At 40.4% G+C, this 22464-nt stretch overlaps 3 protein-coding genes across 7 annotated transcripts in view; 1 reads left to right on the top strand and 2 right to left on the bottom strand.

The window, feature by feature from the left end:
- Positions 1–1992, bottom strand: part of LOC104929332 (adenylate cyclase type 1) — a 33031-nt gene extending 31039 nt beyond the window's left edge. For 2 of the 3 annotated variants that reach the window (XM_019262295.2, XM_010743823.3), the window contains exon 1: positions 791–1990. In XM_019262295.2, coding sequence (XP_019117840.1) covers positions 791–1399 — 609 coding nt within the window. In that variant the 5' untranslated portion in view covers positions 1400–1990. Of the gene's footprint in view, positions 1–790 lie in introns of all 3 variants that reach the window. The other variant, XR_003461277.1, reaches the window with a different exon arrangement.
- Positions 1993–11595: 9603 nt separating this feature from the next.
- On the bottom strand, positions 11596–19502 carry LOC104929333 (NAD-dependent protein deacylase sirtuin-5, mitochondrial). Of its 2 annotated transcripts, none has more exons than XM_019262066.2 (9): positions 19368–19502; positions 17145–17249; positions 16028–16161; positions 15372–15597; positions 14624–14711; positions 14449–14502; positions 13279–13402; positions 12978–13093; positions 11596–12666 (listed from the first exon to the last, which is right to left on the bottom strand). In XM_019262066.2, the coding sequence occupies exons 2-9, from the start codon at positions 17242–17244 to the stop codon at positions 12594–12596; spliced, it is 915 nt and encodes a 304-aa protein (XP_019117611.2). In that variant the 5' UTR covers positions 17245–17249; positions 19368–19502; the 3' UTR covers positions 11596–12593. The 2 variants fall into 2 exon arrangements, with proteins under 2 accessions (XP_019117611.2, XP_027127901.1); XM_027272100.1 differs by lacking the exon at positions 19368–19502 and adding an exon at positions 19056–19205.
- A 782-nt stretch (positions 19503–20284) lies between these two features.
- The window catches only part of LOC104939067 (phosphatase and actin regulator 1), a 45565-nt gene continuing 43385 nt past the window's right edge, over positions 20285–22464 (top strand). Inside the window, exon 1 of one of the 2 annotated variants that reach the window (XM_027289759.1) lies at positions 20285–20517. In XM_027289759.1, coding sequence (XP_027145560.1) covers positions 20406–20517 — 112 coding nt within the window. In that variant the 5' untranslated portion in view covers positions 20285–20405. The remainder of the gene's footprint in view (positions 20518–22464) is intronic. The other variant, XM_019262236.2, reaches the window with a different exon arrangement.

The raw sequence follows: 22464 nt of genomic DNA, 5'->3' as shown, positions 1-22464 counted from the left end.
GAGAGTGTGTGTTTCATTGTGACAGGAGAAAAAGGTGCAAAGATATAAATGTACAGAGAGTGGTGTACCAATTTCTATTTCAGCTCAGGAAATGGCATGCATGACTTTGTCCTCTTTTTCATAACTGAAGCATATAGTGTGGTGAAAGTGTGTGTGTGTGTGTGTGTGTGCATGCTCCTCTGTTTGCCCTACTTCTGCTGCTAGCAGGATGTCACTCTGGTTCTTCATTCCCAGCCAGCTCCTTCAGGGCTGAATCATATCCCCAGGGAAACAGCCATGAGCATACAAAGACCACCTTGCTTATTTAGTAACCTACAGGTATGCATCACACCACCTATACATTACTCCACGATTACCTCACCTCAGTAAACATGTAGAGCTGCTCACTGCTCATCAGGTGTGGTGTTTTAATGTTCAGGGAGGGCGAGAAAAAAGTGTCCAAGCACACAAATTCACACTGTCTCTCTTCGTTTTCGTCTACCACATGACACCAGAAGTTAAAGTCTGCAATTCTCCTCAGTAGTTAGCCAAAACAGGTCGTGACAGAATTACACTTTTGTCACATTTGATCAAAGCCTGAGCAAATCCCATCAAGTCTGACCCCAGGGAGCTGTCCTTGGTGCTGGACTGAACTCTTAAGTAGTCTGTTTCACTGCATGGGCCTATAATATAATCCTGTTATGCTGTTATGTCTGTGTAGATGATGTTAAATTATGATTATTATTATAGGCCTGTTGGTAAAACAAACCCACTATAAGGTACCACAGTTAACATGTAAGCATACACGTACCGTTCTCCATAGTTTCTGTGTTTTCATTGTGACAGAAGTGGCCGTCACAATCAAATGCGAGATGGAGACCATTATTCCCAACACAACAGCCAGGAGTGTCCGCACGGGCAGGAGCGCATAGGCGACGAAGGTGACCAGGATGAGCTGCCACATGCCTTGCTCCGGGGACGTCGGGGGCTCCATCCCCATGGCGCCCAGCGAGAAGGGACAGCAGAGGAATGAGAAAGTGAAGCCGAAGAGCAGCGTCAGGTTGACAATCTGTTGGAGCTGAGTCACTTGCAGGTACTTGACATTAGTTACGATGAACAGGGAGACGAAGATGACACAGTGGACCGGATGGGACCCCTTGGAGATGGTGAGGCTGGGGCCGGACAGCAACTCCACCACGGCCAGTGTCGAGGACATGAAGATGAGGACGGCCAGGGCTTTGAGGGTAGACGTCTGCTCCAGTTTCAGATTGTAGTTTTGGAAGAGGGACTCGAGCTCTTTGCAGTCGAACTCGTCCTCGCACACGATGGTGGTCAAGGGGACACCCGGTGGACAGTGACTTCTCTTCCGCCTGGTTTTGACTTTCTGAAACGGTATTTCCTCCATGTCAGTGCCATTCATAAACTGAATACCTGCTCACAGCTTAGGACAAACGGAGCACCGGATCCACCACGCCGACACAGACCGGAGCCAACGTTAAGAGACGCGCACAAACAGGCTGGAAGGAGGCAGAGCGTCCCAGATAGCCCTAGACTGACCGGTGGCCACAAGACGCGCTCCACACTATCCACAGGTTGAATTGTGTTGTTCGGAGAGATCAGCTACCACAGAAAGCTTCATGTTCCGGCTGTATATTGTCATACGATCTGCAGAATATATCTCTCTCTCAAATGTTTGCGTTTGTGCGCCACATGAGAGCAAGAGCCGCGCACACGACGTCTAGTTCAGATGGCAAAAGCTTTTCTTTCTTTTTTTTTTTGCGGGGCTCAGATAGGATCACGCCTGCGCATTATGAGGTGAAGATAAGACAGGTCTCAGCTACTCAACGCACAGTCAAGACGATTTGACTGGCGCGGCTGCAGAGCTCCTCTCACCAGTCTTACACAGCAGTGCATACATCATCCATAATGCCCTTTAACTGTTCCACCTACACACGACATGTTTCCATCATTAATACCTGCGCAATCTAATTTTTACATATATTGATTCATTTATGCTCTCCCCCTTTCCTGTCTCCTTCATGCAAAGGGGAAGGAAATAAGCTATATATATATATATATATATACCACATCATGATTCATGAATTTCTCACTGGAGATTCTCCTAAACTGGCACATAAACTGCATTTGCTTGGCACAGACATGGGGCATCATGCTTGCATACCATTCATCATATGATTTCTGTGTTGCCAGTGAGGCAGCCACCCTCACCATCAGCACCCTCTTGGCATTCAGGGGGTGGTGTCTCATTCATTACCAAGGGAAGATTAGTCATCCGTCACCGGCTGCCATGACCCGTCAGTGCCAGGAAGGGTGTAAGAAAGTGACAGATGGATGCGAAAGTCCAGCACTCTACCAGGACACTAACATGCCTTCTGTTCCCCTCCCATAGCTCTCTCTCTCTCCTCTCTCTCAGCTGTTAGTGTTCTAGCTTTCACTCATCTAACTCAGCTATTGAATCAGTGTATACAGTGTGACAGGTAAACAAAGAGAGAGAGAAACGGATGTGTTGTGGAAACAGAAACAGAGAAGTAAAGTATTAGGCAACTGACCAAAATTCAGAGACATGAAAAGAAGTTGTGCTCTGTGAAGGAGCAGTTTTGGCCATACAGAAGATTTTTGACATTTGATTAATTACTGAAGCCAATTATCAAGCAAGAATGTCAAATGTTCTCTTGTCCTAGATGTTTTAAATCATTGTAAACTTTTAGGTTTGGATATTTAAAATAGGGCTTTGGGAAAGTGTGAATCCCTGTTGATATGAACTCTAAAATCTTAAAAACACTTGACAAAACACTCGCTGTCACAATAAATTACCTGTCAGGATACAGCTCTATTGTTGTGGCCCTTACCTGCTCCTCTTTCCTGGCTGCCAGTCTTACTTCTCTGTGTTATCTATCCCTGCTCCTCCGAGAGAAAGATGTGGGACACAGGATGTAGGACACATTGCTTTTAGGTTGATATTCTGTCTTATCTGCAAGGTTTTTATCACTTTTCACTGGACTTTATTAGGTTACTGTGGTTCACCTGTGATTGACAAGGATACTGTAACAGAGGTGATATGCAAATGAAACAAAACAGTGTCGTCATTTATAAACCGAAGTGTAATTAATCTGGCATTGATTTTCTGTCATCGCCCTAATCAATATTTCAATATTCCTCGTGTAGCAGCTCCTAAATGAATCTCAATAATGAGTGCTGCTGTTTTTCGGTTTTTGCATAACATCACACAATCCTTTAATGCAAATGTCAAACTGTGCATTCAAACAAGATGAAAATCTGACATTCAAATTGCCATTTGTGTATCTGTAGATGCAGGTTTGTACTTTTCTTTTTTGACCGCAGTTGATTGACAGTTGGTTTCTTCGGTTCCACGAGGACCCTTCTTTGGATTGTTTGTGGCCAGGAACGTTGGGTGACGAGAGAAGAAGGCATCGTACGGTATGAAAGTGTTATTCCCACTGCTTCTGATGGCTTCAGGTGTAAGTGCACGGTCACACTCTGCTAGCCCTCATCTTCTGAGAACAAAGAGAGGTCTTATGGGAGTTCACACCACAGAGCTGCACTCCAAGGGCATCGGACAAGGAGACAGCAGCCTGCTCCCTGCTGCGTGCCTCTTTACTAAAAAATCGTCTTCACTTCCTCCTCCTCTGTCTGATTTACTATTTCTGTCTTTTGCTCTTTCCCTCTCAGACTGAAAGACATGAAACAGCTGAGAATCTGAAATGATGTAAAACAGCTGATTATCTATCTGACATATTTACATTGCAAAAAAATTGTGATTTGAATAACAGCTTGATGACTCAACAGCTTGAGCTCTCTGGAGCAATTAAAATCTTCTCTCCGCCACATGTCAGTTGTACAGCTTCCTTTCCAAAAGCTGATCTATAGAACATCTTAGCAAATGTTTCATGTTGGGCCTTTGGTCATGCCTCAAAAACAGCAAGAAATGCCTCTTTCCTTTTGAAAGAAGATTTACACACCAGCAGGATATTTCGTGGAAACGAATAGCTCACACATCACAGGTTTGGTCCAGGAGGGAAACACAATAGGATAAAAATGAATGAAAAAAAAGGCAGAGCATATGAAAAAAGACTGTTCAAAGCTGCTGCCTACATCTAAATAGCGCTTTACACTCGCTGTCATCAAGTGATCATCTGTAATGATAGCCCAGCAGCCGGCAAGTCCCACCAGTGTCCAGATGTGGTTGAAGCATTTCTGGTCTTATAATCACAGACACATTGGCTCAACACCAGCAAATGAAACAGCCAAGCCAGACCCAAGAGGGCCCCGCAATGCATGTTGTGAATTAGCTAATGTCAGCCTTAATTAAAATGTGCTAAGAAAAAAACCAACACCTTCTCTCACAATCGTCAGTCAGGTGTGCTGCTCCTGGTTTCCTAAGAGAAACAGCTATAGGAAGGATAAGAAGACTGCAAAAGATGTGATAATATGAGCTGTACTGTATATGCATTATATATTTTTTTTCCACATTTCATTCAGAACATGGCGATAAATCTTTTGCTTTTCCTTTACTTATGAAAAAGAATAGAAAGTATAAATCAAATATGGCCACAAGTCAGCTATTTTTCACATGAACTTAAAAGAAATGAGTCCAAATCCAGCCTTGAGCAGGAACCTGCAGAACTCCATTTGTCAAGGCTGAAAACATAATACACACATAATTACCAAATCAAAACTGAACTCGGGGAAAAAAATCCACAAGCTTATCCTTCATTCAGCACAGGGAATGATTTGTCCCCTCTCCAAAGCACGTCCACAGTCACAACAGATAAATGTAGGAGCTATGTTACTCCAGATGATTCAAACATAATTCATCTGTTGATGCACTTGTCAGTTCAGTGACATCAAGGTCGTTGAACGGGTTTGGACTGTAATTTAGAAAGAACAGTTATTTCTGTTTTGCTTTTAGTGTCATCTGCAGAACTGAGAGAACTAAGAGAACTAAGAACTGTGTCCATACATGATAATTTATGGAATGGAAAAAATATGCTTTAATGAATAGATGACGTTATCCAGCTTCTAACTATAGACGTCTTTATTCTTCCTAAACATGCTGCAATCTTTCCTTCTAATAATTTATGTGAGGTTAAACTATTAAGGGATGCAGGGATGATGTAGGTCAACATGGAAGTAAACATCGCCCTGGTTCCCTCAATAAAAAAAACAAAAAAAACAATGCGGTATTTCCATTGGATTTTAGATTCTTGAAGAAAATAAACTGTGTCGCAAGTACACATTTATGATATCTTCTGATAATCTTCACAAATCATCATTTTTGAATGCTATCAGCACAAGTAAAAGGCTATCATTAAGCTAGAAACAAACTCCACCTAGTTTGCATGACTCCAGCATTACCACTGCTAAACTTAAAGCGTTCAGCGTGATGATGATGAATGTCCATGATAACCTCTGTAGTCTTGTCGTTTTTTCCATTTGTTAGCAGACTCCTTTTTTTTTCAAACATGACATGTTAAAGCTTCAACATTCACAAGTGGGGTATATACCGACATTTATGTCAAGGACAAAATGTAAACATTTCTTAAAATTGTGTTAACCACAGATTTTCAGGTATCTCACCAAAAATCTGATGACTTCGACACGAGAGAAAGTGCAAAAATGCCAACGCATTTCCTGCAGCACTCTTTAGAAGACAAGTCCTGTGTGAAATCAAACAAAATATTTCAACCAGCATCAGTAAAAGTAAAGGTTTACATCTTCAACAAGTGTCCTCTTCTCTGGAGTCCACCGTGTTGAACTGCCATGTTTCTACAGTAGCCCAAAATGGACAAACACTGGCTCTAAGTAGGGCCTTTCACATTTTTCACGTTTTTCCTACACACAGTATTTAGTTCAGTCCACCACTACTGTATATGGCACTAAATGTTAAAACATTGGTCCTTTAAATCTTCATAATTTTTGAGGAGGGTTGATAACCACTGACTTATTGACCATTTTATGTGGGGTTAGGATGGATGTGAATCAAACGTGGGTTACAAGATTTGTTAGAAATAACACATGAAGTATTCTCATCAAATGTAATCCTGATGCATTCTCTTCCTTCCCCTAAACATTACACATGATATTATCTCATTTTCTCGCATGACAGCTTGCTGATTGCAACCTTTTGCTTATCAACCTACACATCTCTGTCTCCTCCATTACAGACAACACCAACCTTCTAATCTTCCACTCACATCAGCATTGCTAATAAGCCCAACAGCTAGAGCACACTGTTTACGGACACATTTATCTGAATTGCAGACTATGGTGGAAAACTGTGTAAAGAAAGTGAGATGACCAGGATTTTTCTTTCACTTGTGTATTTATTCTTCTTTAAAATGGTGTGGATTAATGTTTGGATGCTTTCTGTCCAACAACTAAATCTTGTGATGCAGACTGATCAGGGTTATGCTATTTTTAAGCATTGTACTGTAGACCTGAATTCAAAGGAGCAGACTACAGCAGAGTAGAACCTCCATCAACGACGCTTAACACTGAAAAATGAAGAAGCAAGGTCACAAGCTTGTTTATAATGACAAGAAATAACAACCGTGCTGTTTCGCATGTGTGTCTGTGTGCAAGCTTATAATGGATCAATAGCCATCAGGTGCATGAGATTCAAGTGCAGCACCCTCCCATTGTGAAATCCTCTTAAAGCTGCTGATAGTTCAAGTAATCTGGGAGAGGCAATGTGTGTCCGTGTGCATGTGTTTGTGTGTTTGCGTATTTGCGTCCTGTCCATGTGCCTTGTCCCCTCCCACAAAGTCTTCCAAAGTATCACGTGCCCCTGCTGAATTAGAAGTGTTAACTGTGCAGCAGACGAGGTAGGTGAGACAGGCAGGCAGACAGACAGATAGACGGACAAAGAAAACTTCCATGGCGCTGAAATCAGCTCTACTAGAAAATTTAATCTGGCTGTGAAGTAATGAAAAGTAATAAGCACTATCAAATCAAGGTTTTAAACTTAAAGGACCAGTTTGTAGGATTCAGTGGCATCTAGTGGTTTAGTAGCTGACTGCAACCTGCAAAACATTATAGTGTGAAGGTGAAATTACAGTGGCTTATCTAGGAGCCAGTGTTTGTCCATTCTGAGCTACTGTAGAAACATAGAGGTGGACTCTTTGGAAGAGACAAACCGTTCAAGTCAGAGTAATTTATTCATTTTATGGTTGGAAAAAAATAAAAAATGAAAGCCAGGAACATGATCCGATTGTGGCTTTTATATTCCCACATCTTAGCAATTTACTTTGTGAGTGGAGGGTTCATTATTACCAAATGGAATAATGGCCGAAACCAGACAAAGCCATTTGTTTGTTTGGTTGGATTAAAACTGCTCTGATCAATACTTTTATCCTGATAATGGAACAAATGTAATGTGTTGCACACAGAGAAGTGCCGCCTGATTCTGCAGTTATTTCCAGGTCTCTGGCCTGAAACTTTTTGTTTGTTTGTTTGTTGCAGTCTCAGCATTCTCGCCAGAATTGTTCCCAGCTTCAGCAGGCAGCTGATTTTAGTGAGAAAGCTTTGATAAACCAGCTGACAACTGAATCCATCAGGTAGCCAGGAACAAGATTTAAAATGAATGCTAGTGTTTTGCTGCGTTTCTGTTAAATGTGTAAATAGGCGACTGTTTGCTAACATGTTAGGATTTCATTTGTATTATTCTCTTTAATTCTGTAAGGAGATCTGTAAATCTGCAGATCTTCCAAATGTTTGACTGAACAAGCTCTGCTGGAATATCTTCTTAGCAGGACAAAGATGAGACTATTTGTCCTTCACACAGACATTCGATAACAATAAAATATATGTAGATTTAGATGATTAAAAATAAATTAGCTGTAAAGCTCTTCAAAAGGATGTCTAATCCTCTTGGCCAGCTGGTAGGAACCTGACTCTAAAGAAATGATTACATTGCTTTTAGGAAACAGCGTATGTTATAGGAAAACCTATTTCAAGTTAAAGTGAAGCGAAATGAGACAGAGAGAGAGCGCGTGAGAGAGAGATGGTGGCACAAATGAGAGAGAGAAAAACCCAGACAGATGGACAGATGGAGATGCCCGTCCTGCTGGTTAACAGACACCTATACAATGAATATTGAGCGGCTCGGATGAGGTCAGTTAAAGAGCGCTGATCTAGGAAACAGAAGAGGAAAAAAAAAAACAGAGCGGGCTGATTGGAGACATAACGGATGAGACTCAACAACACTTGGAAAGGCCTGGTGTTGAATAGGGACTTAATATTGAATTTCAAAGACACAAACAAGATTCAGCAGACAGGGAGGGTCCTCTTATGTGTGTCCTCGCTGCTGTTTATTTGGCTCATAGCAGCCAAATACTTCTCTGGGTGAGGTTGGACCGATGATCAATAACTGGGAAAAAGTGGCCGCTGGCCTTGATGCTAATTAGTGTGGGGTTAGAGCAGATTAGCTTGCACCTGAGCCCTTATCTTAGCCTTTCTCAAACAACAGCTTGCTTCCAATCAGGCTACCTAGAAAACACCAGGATCAGCAGAATTCAGGGATTTGTTTTGTGTGTGTGTGTGTGGGAGGGGGTGGGGGGGACACCTCAGGAAGTATATGAAATCTTTTCCTCACATATCGTCTCTATTGTGGGAATATCAGGCTTCCATATTTCAGGCCAAACAAAAAATGACATACAGTAGTAGGGTGGGGACAGGTGGGTCTTTCGAAAGAGGTGTGTGGAGGGTGATTACTGCCATTGCTACTTTTAAATAATGATGGTTCTCATGGCAACGGAGGGATTAACTGTAAACCTTTGTTATCACGGCCAAGTCCGTTAAAACACACAGAGTTCGGGGAAAGGTTAGGAAGAGGAGACCATGAGGAGATTAGTATGTGTTGCTAGCACTGTGTGTGTGTGTGTGTTTGTTTGTATTCATGTGAGACAAGCTCCTGTCTCCTCTCAAGTGTTGTGAATTGACAGTTGCTATAAATAGAAAATACCTAGGCCTTCATAAGCCTCTGTCGTTCCGTTCCTTATAAAGCATTAAGCCAAATTAAACATTGTTTACATTTATTTTAAAACGCAGTCTATTTCAAGAGCTGACAAATTGACTGAAGATCCATTTGAAAGCGGCGTTGCATAACCATTCTAAAAAATGAATAAATGTAATAATAATAATAAATGTTCAAAAGCATTTCGACGCTACACTCTATGTATGTAATCAAGTGACGATGCCATTCTGTCATTCCTACCGTGCACCCCATATACCTGTGCTTGCCCTATGCAACTGCATACTGAATATTTTAAACACCAACTAACTATAGCTCCTGCGCTCTATAGCCTAAACTGACTGACAATAAAATGAATGTATAATATGGGTCGCGATGATATTGCCATCTTTTAAAAAAGCTTTTTGTGTTATCTATTCTTTGAAATGTAGCCGTTTCTATTTTCACCTGTCATTATTTTCACATTTTTAGCTATGTGATATTTGAACAATGCTCCTCTATGTTTTGAAACATAGATAGTTAGATAGCGTACTCCTGAAATTGGCAAAATGAGCCATGCCATGCCTAATGGACATCGACAAGCTCTGTGTAACTGTATGCTACAGTATGTGTACCTGTGTAATGTTCACGGCTCCTCATCCGGCCTGACCTGGTTTGGTCTGACACTTCTGCCAGTCTGCATAGAGAAAGAAAAATCACACCGGTATACACATACAGCACAAACACACACACACAGACAGATTCTTCCCCCTAGTGCAAGTGCATGTACACACACATACACAGACAATGCACACTCATCCAGCTGGCCTTCAAACACCACTCTCAGCTTTTTCCAAAAACACTGAGACTCTAACAAAATAAGTCACGGAGTCAATCACACACAGAGACACTCGCATTAAAAGCACACACAGATGCCATCTCTCGGTCAATCTACCTCCTCATTCAAAGAGACAGAGTGATATTTGCAGAGCTGCCATCAATGATGATGAGTCTATTAACCCGAAGGCTTTTGGGTCAGACAAGAACCTTTTCCACTTCTACTATTTCATCCATTCCCACTACATTCATGAATGAGCTGCAGGACTTGGGAGCAGAGTTGTCGGCTCTCTGGGAGCCTTGTTCACATCCGCGCCAGAGATGACTGTATCAGAAGACTGAGATTTCTCTTAAGTGCCTCTCCATGTACTTTTTCTCCTGATGACAAATGGGACTTGGCCTTACCTCTCCTTGAAGGGAAGCGGCAGTAATAGAGGAGGAAATGAGGAAATCTAATCATGGCAATGATGATGATGATGATACACATTAAGAGGTGGAGATATGGCAGGCAGAAGGATTTGATTTGGATGTTAATTGTTGATGATAGAAAGCGAGTGTTGAGGCGCCACAGCGGAGACAGAATAATACTTGAGAGGAAATAGCATTTCGCCAATATGGACTAACTGTGGGGCGTTTGTGGTTCTGCAATTTAATGTTTAAACTACATTGAGCATGAAATGAAATAACCCTGAGGGACTCCCGAGATACCAAAGATGGATTACAAACCTGTGTGTGCACATGTCTCTCACACACATGCACTTTTTAGCTCTCTTGACACAGTTCCTTTATGACTATCATTACATTATCATAACATGTCTAATGAACATAACCTTCCACAGCTAATTTGAATGACTCCTAGGTCTCTGTCTCTCCCATTTCCACTGAATGAATTAACCATATTAGTCTAGTCAGTCAATAAAGATGAACACATTTAGGAGCTGATTTTTGTTGCCTCCCGAGTACGCTGGGCCAGTGTCTGTAATCCAGATGCTGGGACCCGCATATGAAGTCTTAAAATAAATACAAATATTTCCACAACATGTTTTTTAAGCCTCTCCTGTCATCTTTGCCTTTTTTTTTGTTTAGGACTAAGTGCTACATTTCTGGCTGCATTTATCAGAAATGCTTTACGATTTGTCAACATGCAAGGTGCTGGCCTGACCATTGACAGTCTTGATCCAAGGACACTTTGAGTAATCAGGAGGAGCTGGCGATTGAACATCAATCTTATGAAGGGACAGTTTCTCATGAGACACAGCTGCTCTTTGATAGGAGGGGTCAAAAAGACAAAAAAGTTGTGAAACAGCATAATCTAAAGAAAGAATAAACCCGCCTCCATTAAGAAGTATATTTGTACTTTTGTTTAAAATTATTATACAATAATAACAGTATAAAACAACTATTATTTGAGACCATTTCAGCTGGGACAACAGATGCCACTGTTATGTCATAGACTGCTTTTCCACTTCAAACCGTTTCCATTTTCAGCAGCATTGTGATGAAAGCTCATACTGTTTCCTCAGCTCAGCTCGGCCGTAACAACTCTGAGTTCACTGATGGCTTCGGGGTACTTAAGTCTGCATTTCCTCTCACTCATGCATACTAAGAGAAGAACCCATGTGGATACAAGGTTGTTTCCCTGAGTCTCTTTCAGTGCAGAGTTATATGTTACTCTATAATCTAAGGTTGGGATTAGAAGCTACATGCTGGCATCTACTGTTCATTTTGGGCACACACACATTGCAGTACAGTCAAGACAATGGGAGTCATTAAGACACAAAAACAGCAACAGTACATTTAGTGTTTTAATGATCATGTTCTGAATTATTGCATTGGCAGTTTTAGTACATAACTACATGAAACATTTATGGACAAAAAAAGTTGTCTAAAAACACATAATCATGTTATTTAATATCATTGCTTTAATTTGTTTAGACCATTTACATCTGCAGTCTTTAAACATGTATATACTGTATATATTTTTTGGAAAGACATTTGGAATTTGTAAAAATGTATCATGAATAATTCATGATACGTAACTATAATAACGTAATAATAAACAGTCCAATGCCATGAGAGGGAAAAAATGCTGTTACAGGCTAGTATTGAAAAGATTTCCCCTCTCACTACCCTCTCTGTCCTCGGTCAAAAGCAAACTGTACACTTGGCTAAATCTCTGTAACATTGGTTGATTTGCACTTGAGGTTGAAAGCGAGCATTTGGTCAAGGTTGTGTAAACTGTTTTTGAAAGGCACAAGATTATGTTATGCTCTGTACATCTGGTCATTCTGTGGAAAGAGAAAAGAATCTCCACGGGCACCAGGAGTAATATGATCTGATCTGATCTACAGCATAATTTTAGAATAAAGTACACAAAATATGTGAATCCCTCACCAGCATTTAATATGCAAGATATGTAAAGACTATCAATACCCTCTGATAACCGATAAGATGTTTTCCTATGCAAAGAACATCATACACAGTGCATTTCCTTTTTACACCATGCTGCATAGTGCCTGCCTTTCTCTTACAAGGCCATTCGTAAAACGTACAATATCCCATTTCCAGTTTAGCGAGCTATATATTCAAGTATTAGGAGGTCTATCTCAAAGTCTTAAAAAGCTATATTCTGTAAAACTCAGCCTCTACCAAGCATCAACAGCCGAAGTGATTTTAAGGCAAACATTTGGAATAAAAGACGATATGAGACCCCACCCAGCTTTGGATAGCATTAGTCTGTTGAAGAAGCCACTGGTTGCTGCGTGTAAAGTTGTTCCTGTGGCTCTTAGATAACCTCTGACTCATGTCGCGCCAATGCTGGAGGCAGCGTAATTCCACATGGACCCTGGAAATGGTGCCTGTGCCACATCACACGCACGAGAAAAACACAAGAAGACACGTCAGAATTTTAGGTGAAAAGGTAGAAAGTCAAGGAGTTGAAAGTGCCAACATTTAAGGTAACACTGTATAACACAGGAAAGCAGCCTAGTGGTTGCCTAGGCTGCCAGTGGGTGGCACTAAATCTTAATATACAGTTGCATAATGCCCTACTTGTCAGTTTTCATTTAAATTAATATATTTTGATGCCAACTTCCTTCGTTATTGAAACAGATTGTTGGTATAGTTTTATTTTCTGCAACACACTCACTCGGTTTCTTGACTAACTTACGTGAAGTACTCAGTTTTTGGTGTTGTTGCTGTATTGAATTCTGCCACTGGGACGCCTCTGGCCGCAATCTGGGGTCCAAACATGGCTGCCGGGTAAACGATTGAAGATGTGCCCACCTGTAGGTTAAAAACAAGGAGCAATGATGTACGACAATGACGTACAACGGCGTTATTTTGAAATCTACTGCACAGCACTGTATTTCAGGTCCAGTCAAGACTCTGGGCAAATATTAGTTTTACATAATATTATTACACAAGAGGAGACTATGACGCAAATGCATGCAAACATGAGGATAACTTACCACTAGACAGAGATCACAGATTTCCATCTCCTTTTCCACCTTGGTCAGAATGTGAGAGTCCAGAGTTTCTCCAAAAAACACCACGTTGGGCCTCAGAAGACCATGGCAGTCGCTTTCGTTACACCTTGATACAGCGGCACCAAACAATCCTTAGATGATTAACTGTGATATTCTGCACTTAACGGAATAACTGGCCGTAACACAGAAGCATAAATCTGCACAGACGTAGTTTCACAGATTGTTTGGGCAGAGGTGAAGCAGATGTAAATAAATCATGATGTAGAAATGATGTGTCAGACATAAGAAAAGCAAAGACAAATTAAAGCATAATGACTTTTGTTTTGTTCTTTACGGTTCAACAGTACAACAAACTGTAGCACACCACTGGCCCCACATGGAAAGCTCTGAATTTACTATGCTATTCCAGCATGGTAACCACATGGAAAGCTCTGAATTTACTATGCTATTCCAGCATGGTAATTTTCTCTATTATCTATTATGATCTATTATTTTATGTATTAAAACTTGCAATATAAAAGAATTCATATATATAAATATATAAAATAACAAGTGACTACAACAGGTGGTGAGGGAGATCTGGGACAGAGATGCGCTGAGCAGGAAGGAGCAGCAGTAGCAGAGGCTCAAATCGGAGCAGGTGGAGGGTGGAGATGGTGGTTAATACAACTAATGTCTCGTAATAAATTCCACTTAAACTCTCTTGCCTAAAGAGCGTGACTAGGAGAGATTCCACAGTTAAACTCAGGATGAAGCTCGTGTTTATTGAGCATAAACCAACTCCTTGATTTATTTTTTGTCTTTTTATTATAAGACTCTGTATGCAGGATTTTTCTCTCTTAACACAACCTTCCCTCTTACACACACACACACCTGCACCTGTTCTTTATAGGTAGAGAATATTCATGTAAAAACTGGCACACGCAAAAAGCAAATCCTACTGGTATTTGCGCAATCCTCCCTCAAATGCAAACAACACTTAACTGCTGCCATGCATAATACACCTAAGATGAAAGGCAAGCTGTGTTTTCAGGCTTGTGCACCTGTTTAATAAATGAAAACTCCAGGCATAGTATGCATCAGAAAAGCAGTATGAAAGGCTTAGTAAATCTGACCCTCAGTGTTATTAATATGAAGTGACAGTAATCCCACCTTGGCAGTTTATCCACAGGAATCTGGGCATCAGCAACATCTGGGTCAGGCGCACTGTACGTTAAGAGAACAAACACAGCGGGTTAAATCATTCAGGTCAAACTGAGGAGATCAGATTACAAATACTACATGTTTGTCAAGTGTTTGTATGTACTCTATAGGTGCCGTCTCTTACCCTTTGCCCTTCAGGGCGGCACATATGGGGCTCCGTTTGTTCACAGTCACTTCTCCACAGCTAACACAGCGCGTCTCCAACAGACTGCCTGCAGGAACACATGAAAAACACAGCTGTTTGTCATTTAGGCCCGCAGAATTAGCTGACAAAGAAAGTTTTTGTGCCCTGACTCACACAGACTGTAGCCAATTAAAGCAAGATTTTCTTGCGAAAGAATCAAGTCAATGCACTGTTTTTTTTTATTTTTTTATACCAAAATCCACCCTAAAACTGTATGAAAACAGATAAAACTGTCTCTTTGAGATTGAAATGAGAGAATCAGCCTTGGAAATTACATCATTACAAGACACTTTTTTAAGTGTAGTCCACTGGCATTAAATACCAACTCTGTGGGTATCATAAAATGTTTTTTAATAAACCAACCTCTATGAATCCCAAAATGTTTCCATATCCCAGTTAAACTATGGGCAAAACCATGGGTAATACCACACTGTCATATTTTCCAGTAATCACTGACTATGAAGCAGCTTCAGGATTTTAGTTATAATGTACTTAGTTATATTTTATTTATCTCCATAGAGGAAGGAATCCTCTGCATTTTAAGTATTTTGTCTCTCGATGGCAACTTGTTCAAATCCAAAACTTCAGAAGTAAAACACGTCTAAGAATTATGTGCAGTGAGATCTCATATCAATATTTCAGTCTAATGCATGATAGTCTGTACGTCGAACCCAACTCTGCCTCTCACCGTGAACCTTGAGCACATGTTTGGACCCGGCCTGTCGGTGGAGGTCGTCTATGCACTGGGTGATGATGACCACTGAGCGTCCCTGCTTCCTCAGCCGGGCCTCACACTCTGCTATAGCCAGATGGGCAGCACTGGGCTTCTTGCTCAAAGCCAGCTCCCTTCTGTAATGGTAGAACTCCCAGACCCGAGACGGGTTGCGAGAGAAGGCCTCTGGAGTTGCCAGATCCTGCATCAACATTGGATTGTTTTAGGTCAAAACTCAAGTGCTAAGGAGGTAGTAATCAAGAGTGCAGTGTTCAAATACAAGAATTAGACAGCACAGATTAAGTTTAAACATCTCAGAGAGAAAAAAATATAACTTTTTGTATGAAAGACAATTTTTTATTCTTTCCGGAAAGTAAAGATTGCTGTACCCCACAACAAGAATGATTACAAAATGAAGATTACGCAACAAACACCAAATGGTCTTTTTACTACCTGTTGCTGCTGAGAAAAATCTACTGAGCTTTGAAGATGTATATGTAAACATAAAATACACTCCACAGCAACAACTTTGAACCACAGCTGAAAATTAGACCAAACGCAAAACTTTGACCTAAATAATGATAAATAATACAGCCATATACAACAGTTTGTTTGTTTTTTTAGGAAATTACCTGAGATTGCCACTTCCTCCACTTCTCATTTTCTCCTCTGAAGGTTGGCACTCCACTCTCTGCGCTCACACCAGCCCCTGTGATGATTGCTATGTGCTTGGCTTTGGAAAAGGCCTTACGGAATTCAGACAGGTCTAGGAAAATAAAGGGAAAACAATTTGGTTTTTAATATATTTATTAATACAAAACAATAGAAGACAATTGGAGTGATCAATGTTTTTTTGTTCTTAATATGATAATTTCCAACATCTTGTTCTAATATTTAGTAACAATTTGAAGTCAGACAACAACAAACAGACTGTCCATTAACAGTGTGTGGTTTTAATCAATGAAACTTTGCATTAGTGGACTCAGGAACAATTGATTTGTCAAAGAGGTCAAAATGCAAATGTACACTTAAGTAATCATTAGACACTAACATCAATAGATCCATATTAACTTATCATTATCTACAACATGGTTCTGGATGAACTTATTCTGGAACTACATGTTTGTTTTGATTCATTTACAGTTACTACTTGATTTATTTTTCCACTCATTTCCTAGATGCTATGATATTTCTGTACCTTACTGTGAAATTTGATTGGAACATTTTCTTATGTGCGGTGCCTGTCAGGAAGGATGACCTGACTGTTTCCACTGTTTAATGACAAATCAATATTGACCTGATGCAGCTGGAAACCAACATCATACATAAACCTATCAGCTGTCATTATCTCCTGCAAGAGCAGTCAATATTTTTGTGGGCATGTTTGACTGCATGCTCACGGACCTCTCATGGTTGCTGTGATTCACAATCATTGAAAAACTTGTTTTATTGACTGCTATGTTTTAGGCCGACTGATGATTCCTCATTCTTCTTAACTGTAGGGGCCTTAAGTGATGAACAACTGTTTCAGTTTGTATTCCTCTTTCTGCTAGGGACGGCAGTCATGTTAGTGTCAGCTGATTCTTTTGTTTCCATTTTCTCTCAGACACTGACATTTTACATTGCTGCCAGTTTTGCACCTTGAATACGTAACCTGAGTATTGTCTCCCATTCATTCACCCACCCCCGTGCCCACAGACACACCTGGGGGAGATCCACACACTACTGAGCACACTCTTGTAGTTTTACCTGAGCTGGGTCTTCCTGTGTCCACCAAAGGTCCTCTTGTCACATTAGTGGAGCACATGCGAAGTCCGAGTGCAAACACGGCTCGATTTTGGAGCAGCATTGTCACTAGAACGCATAAAAAAACAAGACAGAGAACACAAAATGAAACAAAATTATTATATTAACTCACATATTTAACTAAATCTAATTAGTTGTATTGATTTACAGTATATGGTGCAGATATGAACACATTTTCTAGGTTTATATGGATACTGAGTTTTCTACACTAAATATGAAGGTAATCTCATCTTGAATTAAATGTTTTTCTAAAAATCCTATCAGGGATTCCAAAGTGTTCAAATATGCCAAAAATGTATGGTTCAGCTGGAGCATGTGTATATAAATTATGTATAAAATTTATATTATATTATAAAATTATATGCATTTAGTGTTAACTGTGCTGCAGCAGCCACCAAAACATATTTTAGTGTGTGTGAGGAAAAAAAACAAGTGAACCTATGTACGTGCAACTGCATATCTCACTTAAACATTGCCGTAAAGATATGGCTGCAACAATGCATGCAATGTTAAGATTGTGCAATCGGCAATCAAAGTGAGGAAGCCAGCCTGTTGGCAATGATAAAACAGGGACTGTGCATACGATACATTTGAGGTTGGAGGTAAAAGTAAGGAGGAAGGTTTTAAATAGCTTCCTTAAATGATTAAAAACACAAAAGTGGGCGCGCCTGAGCGTGCCTGCAAGCCTGAACAAAGTCAGAACAGGTTTTACAGGCTGCCCAACTCACTATCCTGATACAAAAGACTACAACTCACTATCCTGATCATCAGGATAGTGAGGTGTAGTCTTTTATACGTATAAAAGACTACAACTCACTATCCTGATGCATAAAAGACTACAATTCAGTATCCTGATGTATAAAAGACTACAACTCACTATCCTGATGTATAAAAGACTACAATTCAGTATCCTGATGCAAAAAAGACTACAACTCACTAGCTTAAAGCTTTAAAGACTACAACTCACTATCCTAATGCAAAAAAGACTACAACTCACTATCCTGATGCATTAAAGACTACAACTCACTATCCTGATGCATTAAAGACTACAACTCACTATCCTGATGCATAAAAGACTACAACTCACTATCCTGATGCATAAAAGACTACAACTCACTATCCTGATGCATAAAAGACTACAACTCACTATCCTGATGCATAAAAGACTACAACTCACTATCCTGATGCATAAAAGACTACAACTCACTATCCTGATGCATAAAAGACTACAACTCACTATCCTGATGCATAAAAGACTACAACTCACTATCCTGATGCATAAAAGACTACAACTCACTATCCTGATGCATAAAAGACTACAACTCACTATCCTGATGCATAAAAGACTACAACTCACTATCCTGATGCATAAAAGACTACAACTCACTATCCTGATGCATAAAAGACTACAATTCAGTATCCTGATGCAAAAAAGACTACAACTCACTATCCTGATTCATAAAAGACTACAACTCACTATCCTGATGCATAAAAGACTACAACTCACTATCCTGATGCATTAAAGACTACAACTCACTATCCTGATGCATAAAAGACTACAACTCACTTTCCTGATGCATAAAAGACTACAACTCACTATCCTAAACTTTTAAAGACTACAACTCACTATCCTAAACCTTTAAAGACTACAACTCACTATCCAAAACTTTTAAAGACTACAACTCACTAGCATAAAGCCTAAAAGACTACAACTCACTATCCTGATGTATAAAAGACTACAACTCACTATCCTGATGCATTAAAGACTACAACTCACCAGCCAAATGTAAAGTTATAACAGGCTAAACGTCACTACGACTCTGATTTAACGAGCTACAGCTAAGTTGCACTCACTGTTGTGGCTTGGTTTGTCGGTCTGTTTTATTCCAATGCAATCACCAACAACCAGCCACTGCACTAACAACAGCACACGTAGTTCACTGTAAGCTCTTTACAAACTAAGATGTGCCACCCGTCAGCATAGCGTTGCATTAACGTCGTGGACTGAAGTTAGCTCGGTGTGAACACACACACACACACACACACACACACACACAGAAGCATGCAGGAACTAACGTGCGAACACAAACGTGTATCTACAGGTAATACATCGCGTGCAAACAGGACCGAAACACGCGTGTTTTAAAATGACCTTGCCGTACTAACCTCGCCGTGCTTGACCTCGCTCGGTGAGAGTTCACACTTTGCACAAAGACGCGACGAGTTTGCTTGTTTACCTCTGTCACTGCAAATATCAAGGCCGCAAACGCACCACACTGTCGTGAAAAAATGCACATAAACTGAAGTAAAGCGAAGAAAAGAGGAAACAGAACAGAAAAGTGTAGTTTAACAGAGACATCTAGTGGCAGACTGCTGCACGTGTAGTCCATTCAGGATGATTCATTCATCCTCAGAGCAACACTTCATGAAGCGCCATTGAATAGTACAGTCTAATTGTGCCTTTTTTAAATCACCGTGTTTGTATTTATGTTTACATAATTGAGCATATTACACATCACATGAGCTGCACTGGAAATCTCATGCCATTTCATTGCATCTCTTCTGCCATGGTTCTACATTCAAGCATTAATTTATATATCACATTATCATACATATGACATTGCACTGCTGTTGTATTGCTTATATTTAATAGTATATCATGTTGTGTTGTGTGCTCTGGTATAGGTTTGTGTGTTGTGGAAATGTGAAACCCATTTGTTGTATTTTTTTTTTCTCCCCTACAAGTGCAAAATTATAAATATTCATACTTATTCGTATCATTCATTAATGATACAGAACAATTCTGTACTTAATTGTGATAAAGTCTATTTTAAATGTGAAAAATCCCACTTTATATATCTACATCTGTATATACAGGCTATTAGATATTTGAGATATAATAAGATATAATATATATATAAGATATTTTCTGAGTGTGACAAGATCACCGTTTAATTTAAGTGTTAAAGTGAGATCTGATATTATATTTAGCCATCTTTTTTTTTCCTCACACCATGCCAGATTTCCACCGACGCCTCTCTCTCTCTCCCTCCCTCCCTCCCTCCCTCCCTCGGTGTATGTGTGTGTGTGTGTGTGAACTCTCCCTCCTCTCCATCAATAGCTACCTCTCGGTGTGTGAGTGGCCGTGGTTCTGCGTCTGCCCCCAGTCGGCCAGCAGTCATCCCCGGACACTGGTTCAAATTGATGGCGACCACTCCAGACAGCAGCACAGACCGCAGACCGATAAGGAGACTTCGCTCCAAGAGCGACACCCCATATCTCGTTGAAGCCCGACTCTCCTTCAACCTGCGGACAGGTAGGCGCGCATCCATCCATCCACCCATTCACCCATCCATCCTGCCCCCCCTCCCAAAAAAAATTCTTTCTATTAGCCAGATCTCTTTATGTGGGTGGGTAGATAAAAAAAGGGGGTAGATATGCTCCTGCTTTATGAAAAAAAAAATTGCCCGTGTGGATTGCTCTCTGTGAGATGTATCCCTCCAAAATGTATCCTATTCATGGATAGTGTATAAATATTCTTGTAAGGCAGCGAGAAATCTGACTGAAATGTTATGCAACTTTGTGGACTGCTGGTTACTGACGTGTCTGGCGCAAAAAAAAAAAGGAAAAAAAAGAAAAAGCTCTAATGGAGTTTAGATATTAAAGACCTATTTTAATGCTCTAAATGCCATTCGTGTGTGAATTTAGATTTCGCCAGCGCTTGGTAAATCCACTGTAATTCAACGCAGTTACATAATGTGAAGAAGCTTCAACGTGATCTGTAGTAGCTCAAAGCCTTGGCTGGTGGTTGTGGTGCACACCAAATCTGACGGGATATTCGGTTTGTTCAGCAATGTTTTGTAGATTTCTAATCACCGCATTTCACAGTTGTTAAACACGATGCTCATGGTGAGCAGTCCTCCTGTCTCCATCAGCCTTTACAAAGCGTGTTGCATCCCCTGTTACCATGGTGACTTGGCATTTTATGCTGACTGAGTCAACAGATTCAGATCTTTTTTTTTTTTTTTTTGCACCCCAGTGTAATCAAGACACACGCTGCTTACACACATAGAGAAAAAAAAACACATCTCACAGTAGCTATACTCGTGTAATTTAATAATCTCGATTTGTAGCAGTCACAAATTTGCTTTGCTTTTCTATTCACTCACTGGGATGATGTGAGTGTGCCCACATGTCACAAGTCCTATGCTGTTTGTTGGATGCAAATGTTCTCAAATACAGGATGCAAAACATATTAATCCTAAGAGCTATCGCAACTTTATAGATCCTTCCCCCCCTCCAGCAGCTCAGCTTTGCTGGAGTCACACCCATCTATCCACTCAGCATAATGTGTGAGATGAGCACCACGCCTAGTCTACTGTGGTGTTTGGATGCTGGCCAATTCAATAAGGGATTTTTACAGAACATGTAGGTTTTCGGAGATGGTTTGTAGATGGTATTTCTTTTATTTAGATATTTGTCTTTTGCTCTATTGAATGCACTCATGTGAAAAACATGATTCCAGTGTGATTTAAACTAAAGTTTAGAATAGTGCACAGTGTACACATTATCTATTGTAATGAAAAAGCAGTGTGTTTATAGGGCTGTTCGTTTTTATTGCAATTGAATTAGTTAATCAATAATTGAGTCTATAAAAGGTTGCTATCTTTAAACTGCTATTTTTGTCTGACCACTGGTTCCCAAATCTCAAACATATTCACTTTAAAACAGATAAGACCAGAGAATGCCAGCAAATCTCCATCCCTCTTTAAGAGCTCACTAAGCAGTGTTAGTCCACACTCTAGAGGTTGTGATCACAGGGTCACAAGTTTAATCATAAAGTGACTGCACTTTTCACCAGTGCAGCTGCTCAGTGGTCAACCATGTAACTGCTGTATTGACAGCTCCCAGGTGTGCAATGTGAACCAGGGCACTGCTGGAAAAAAAAAGAGCAAAAGTGCTCAGTTGTGTTTTCCTGCATGAGTGAATGTTGAATAAAAAAAAAAGACTCCCAGTGTGTTTATCTCAGATAAGCCTCTGTAGTTCTTGGCTGTTCTTGCCAATGAATATTTGGCCTGTGGAGACAAGTCTGTTGTCAGTGGTAGGACACTGTCATTTGTCTCTCTGCTCCTTTTTTTTGTGTGTTTGTTTTATTTCCCTACTCTACAACAAGCTCATACAAAGCATGAGGATGGTACGGGGGCGATTTGTACAACAGCACTGTTGACTCACTTCCACCTGAAGAAGTGGAGCAGGATTTAGC

Source organism: Larimichthys crocea, chromosome II, assembly GCF_000972845.2.
Source record: "Larimichthys crocea isolate SSNF chromosome II, L_crocea_2.0, whole genome shotgun sequence".
NCBI classification, from domain to species: Eukaryota; Metazoa; Chordata; class Actinopteri; family Sciaenidae; genus Larimichthys; species Larimichthys crocea.
The sequence above is the reverse complement of the archived record's forward strand: the minus strand, read 5'-3'. Positions and strand labels throughout refer to the sequence as shown.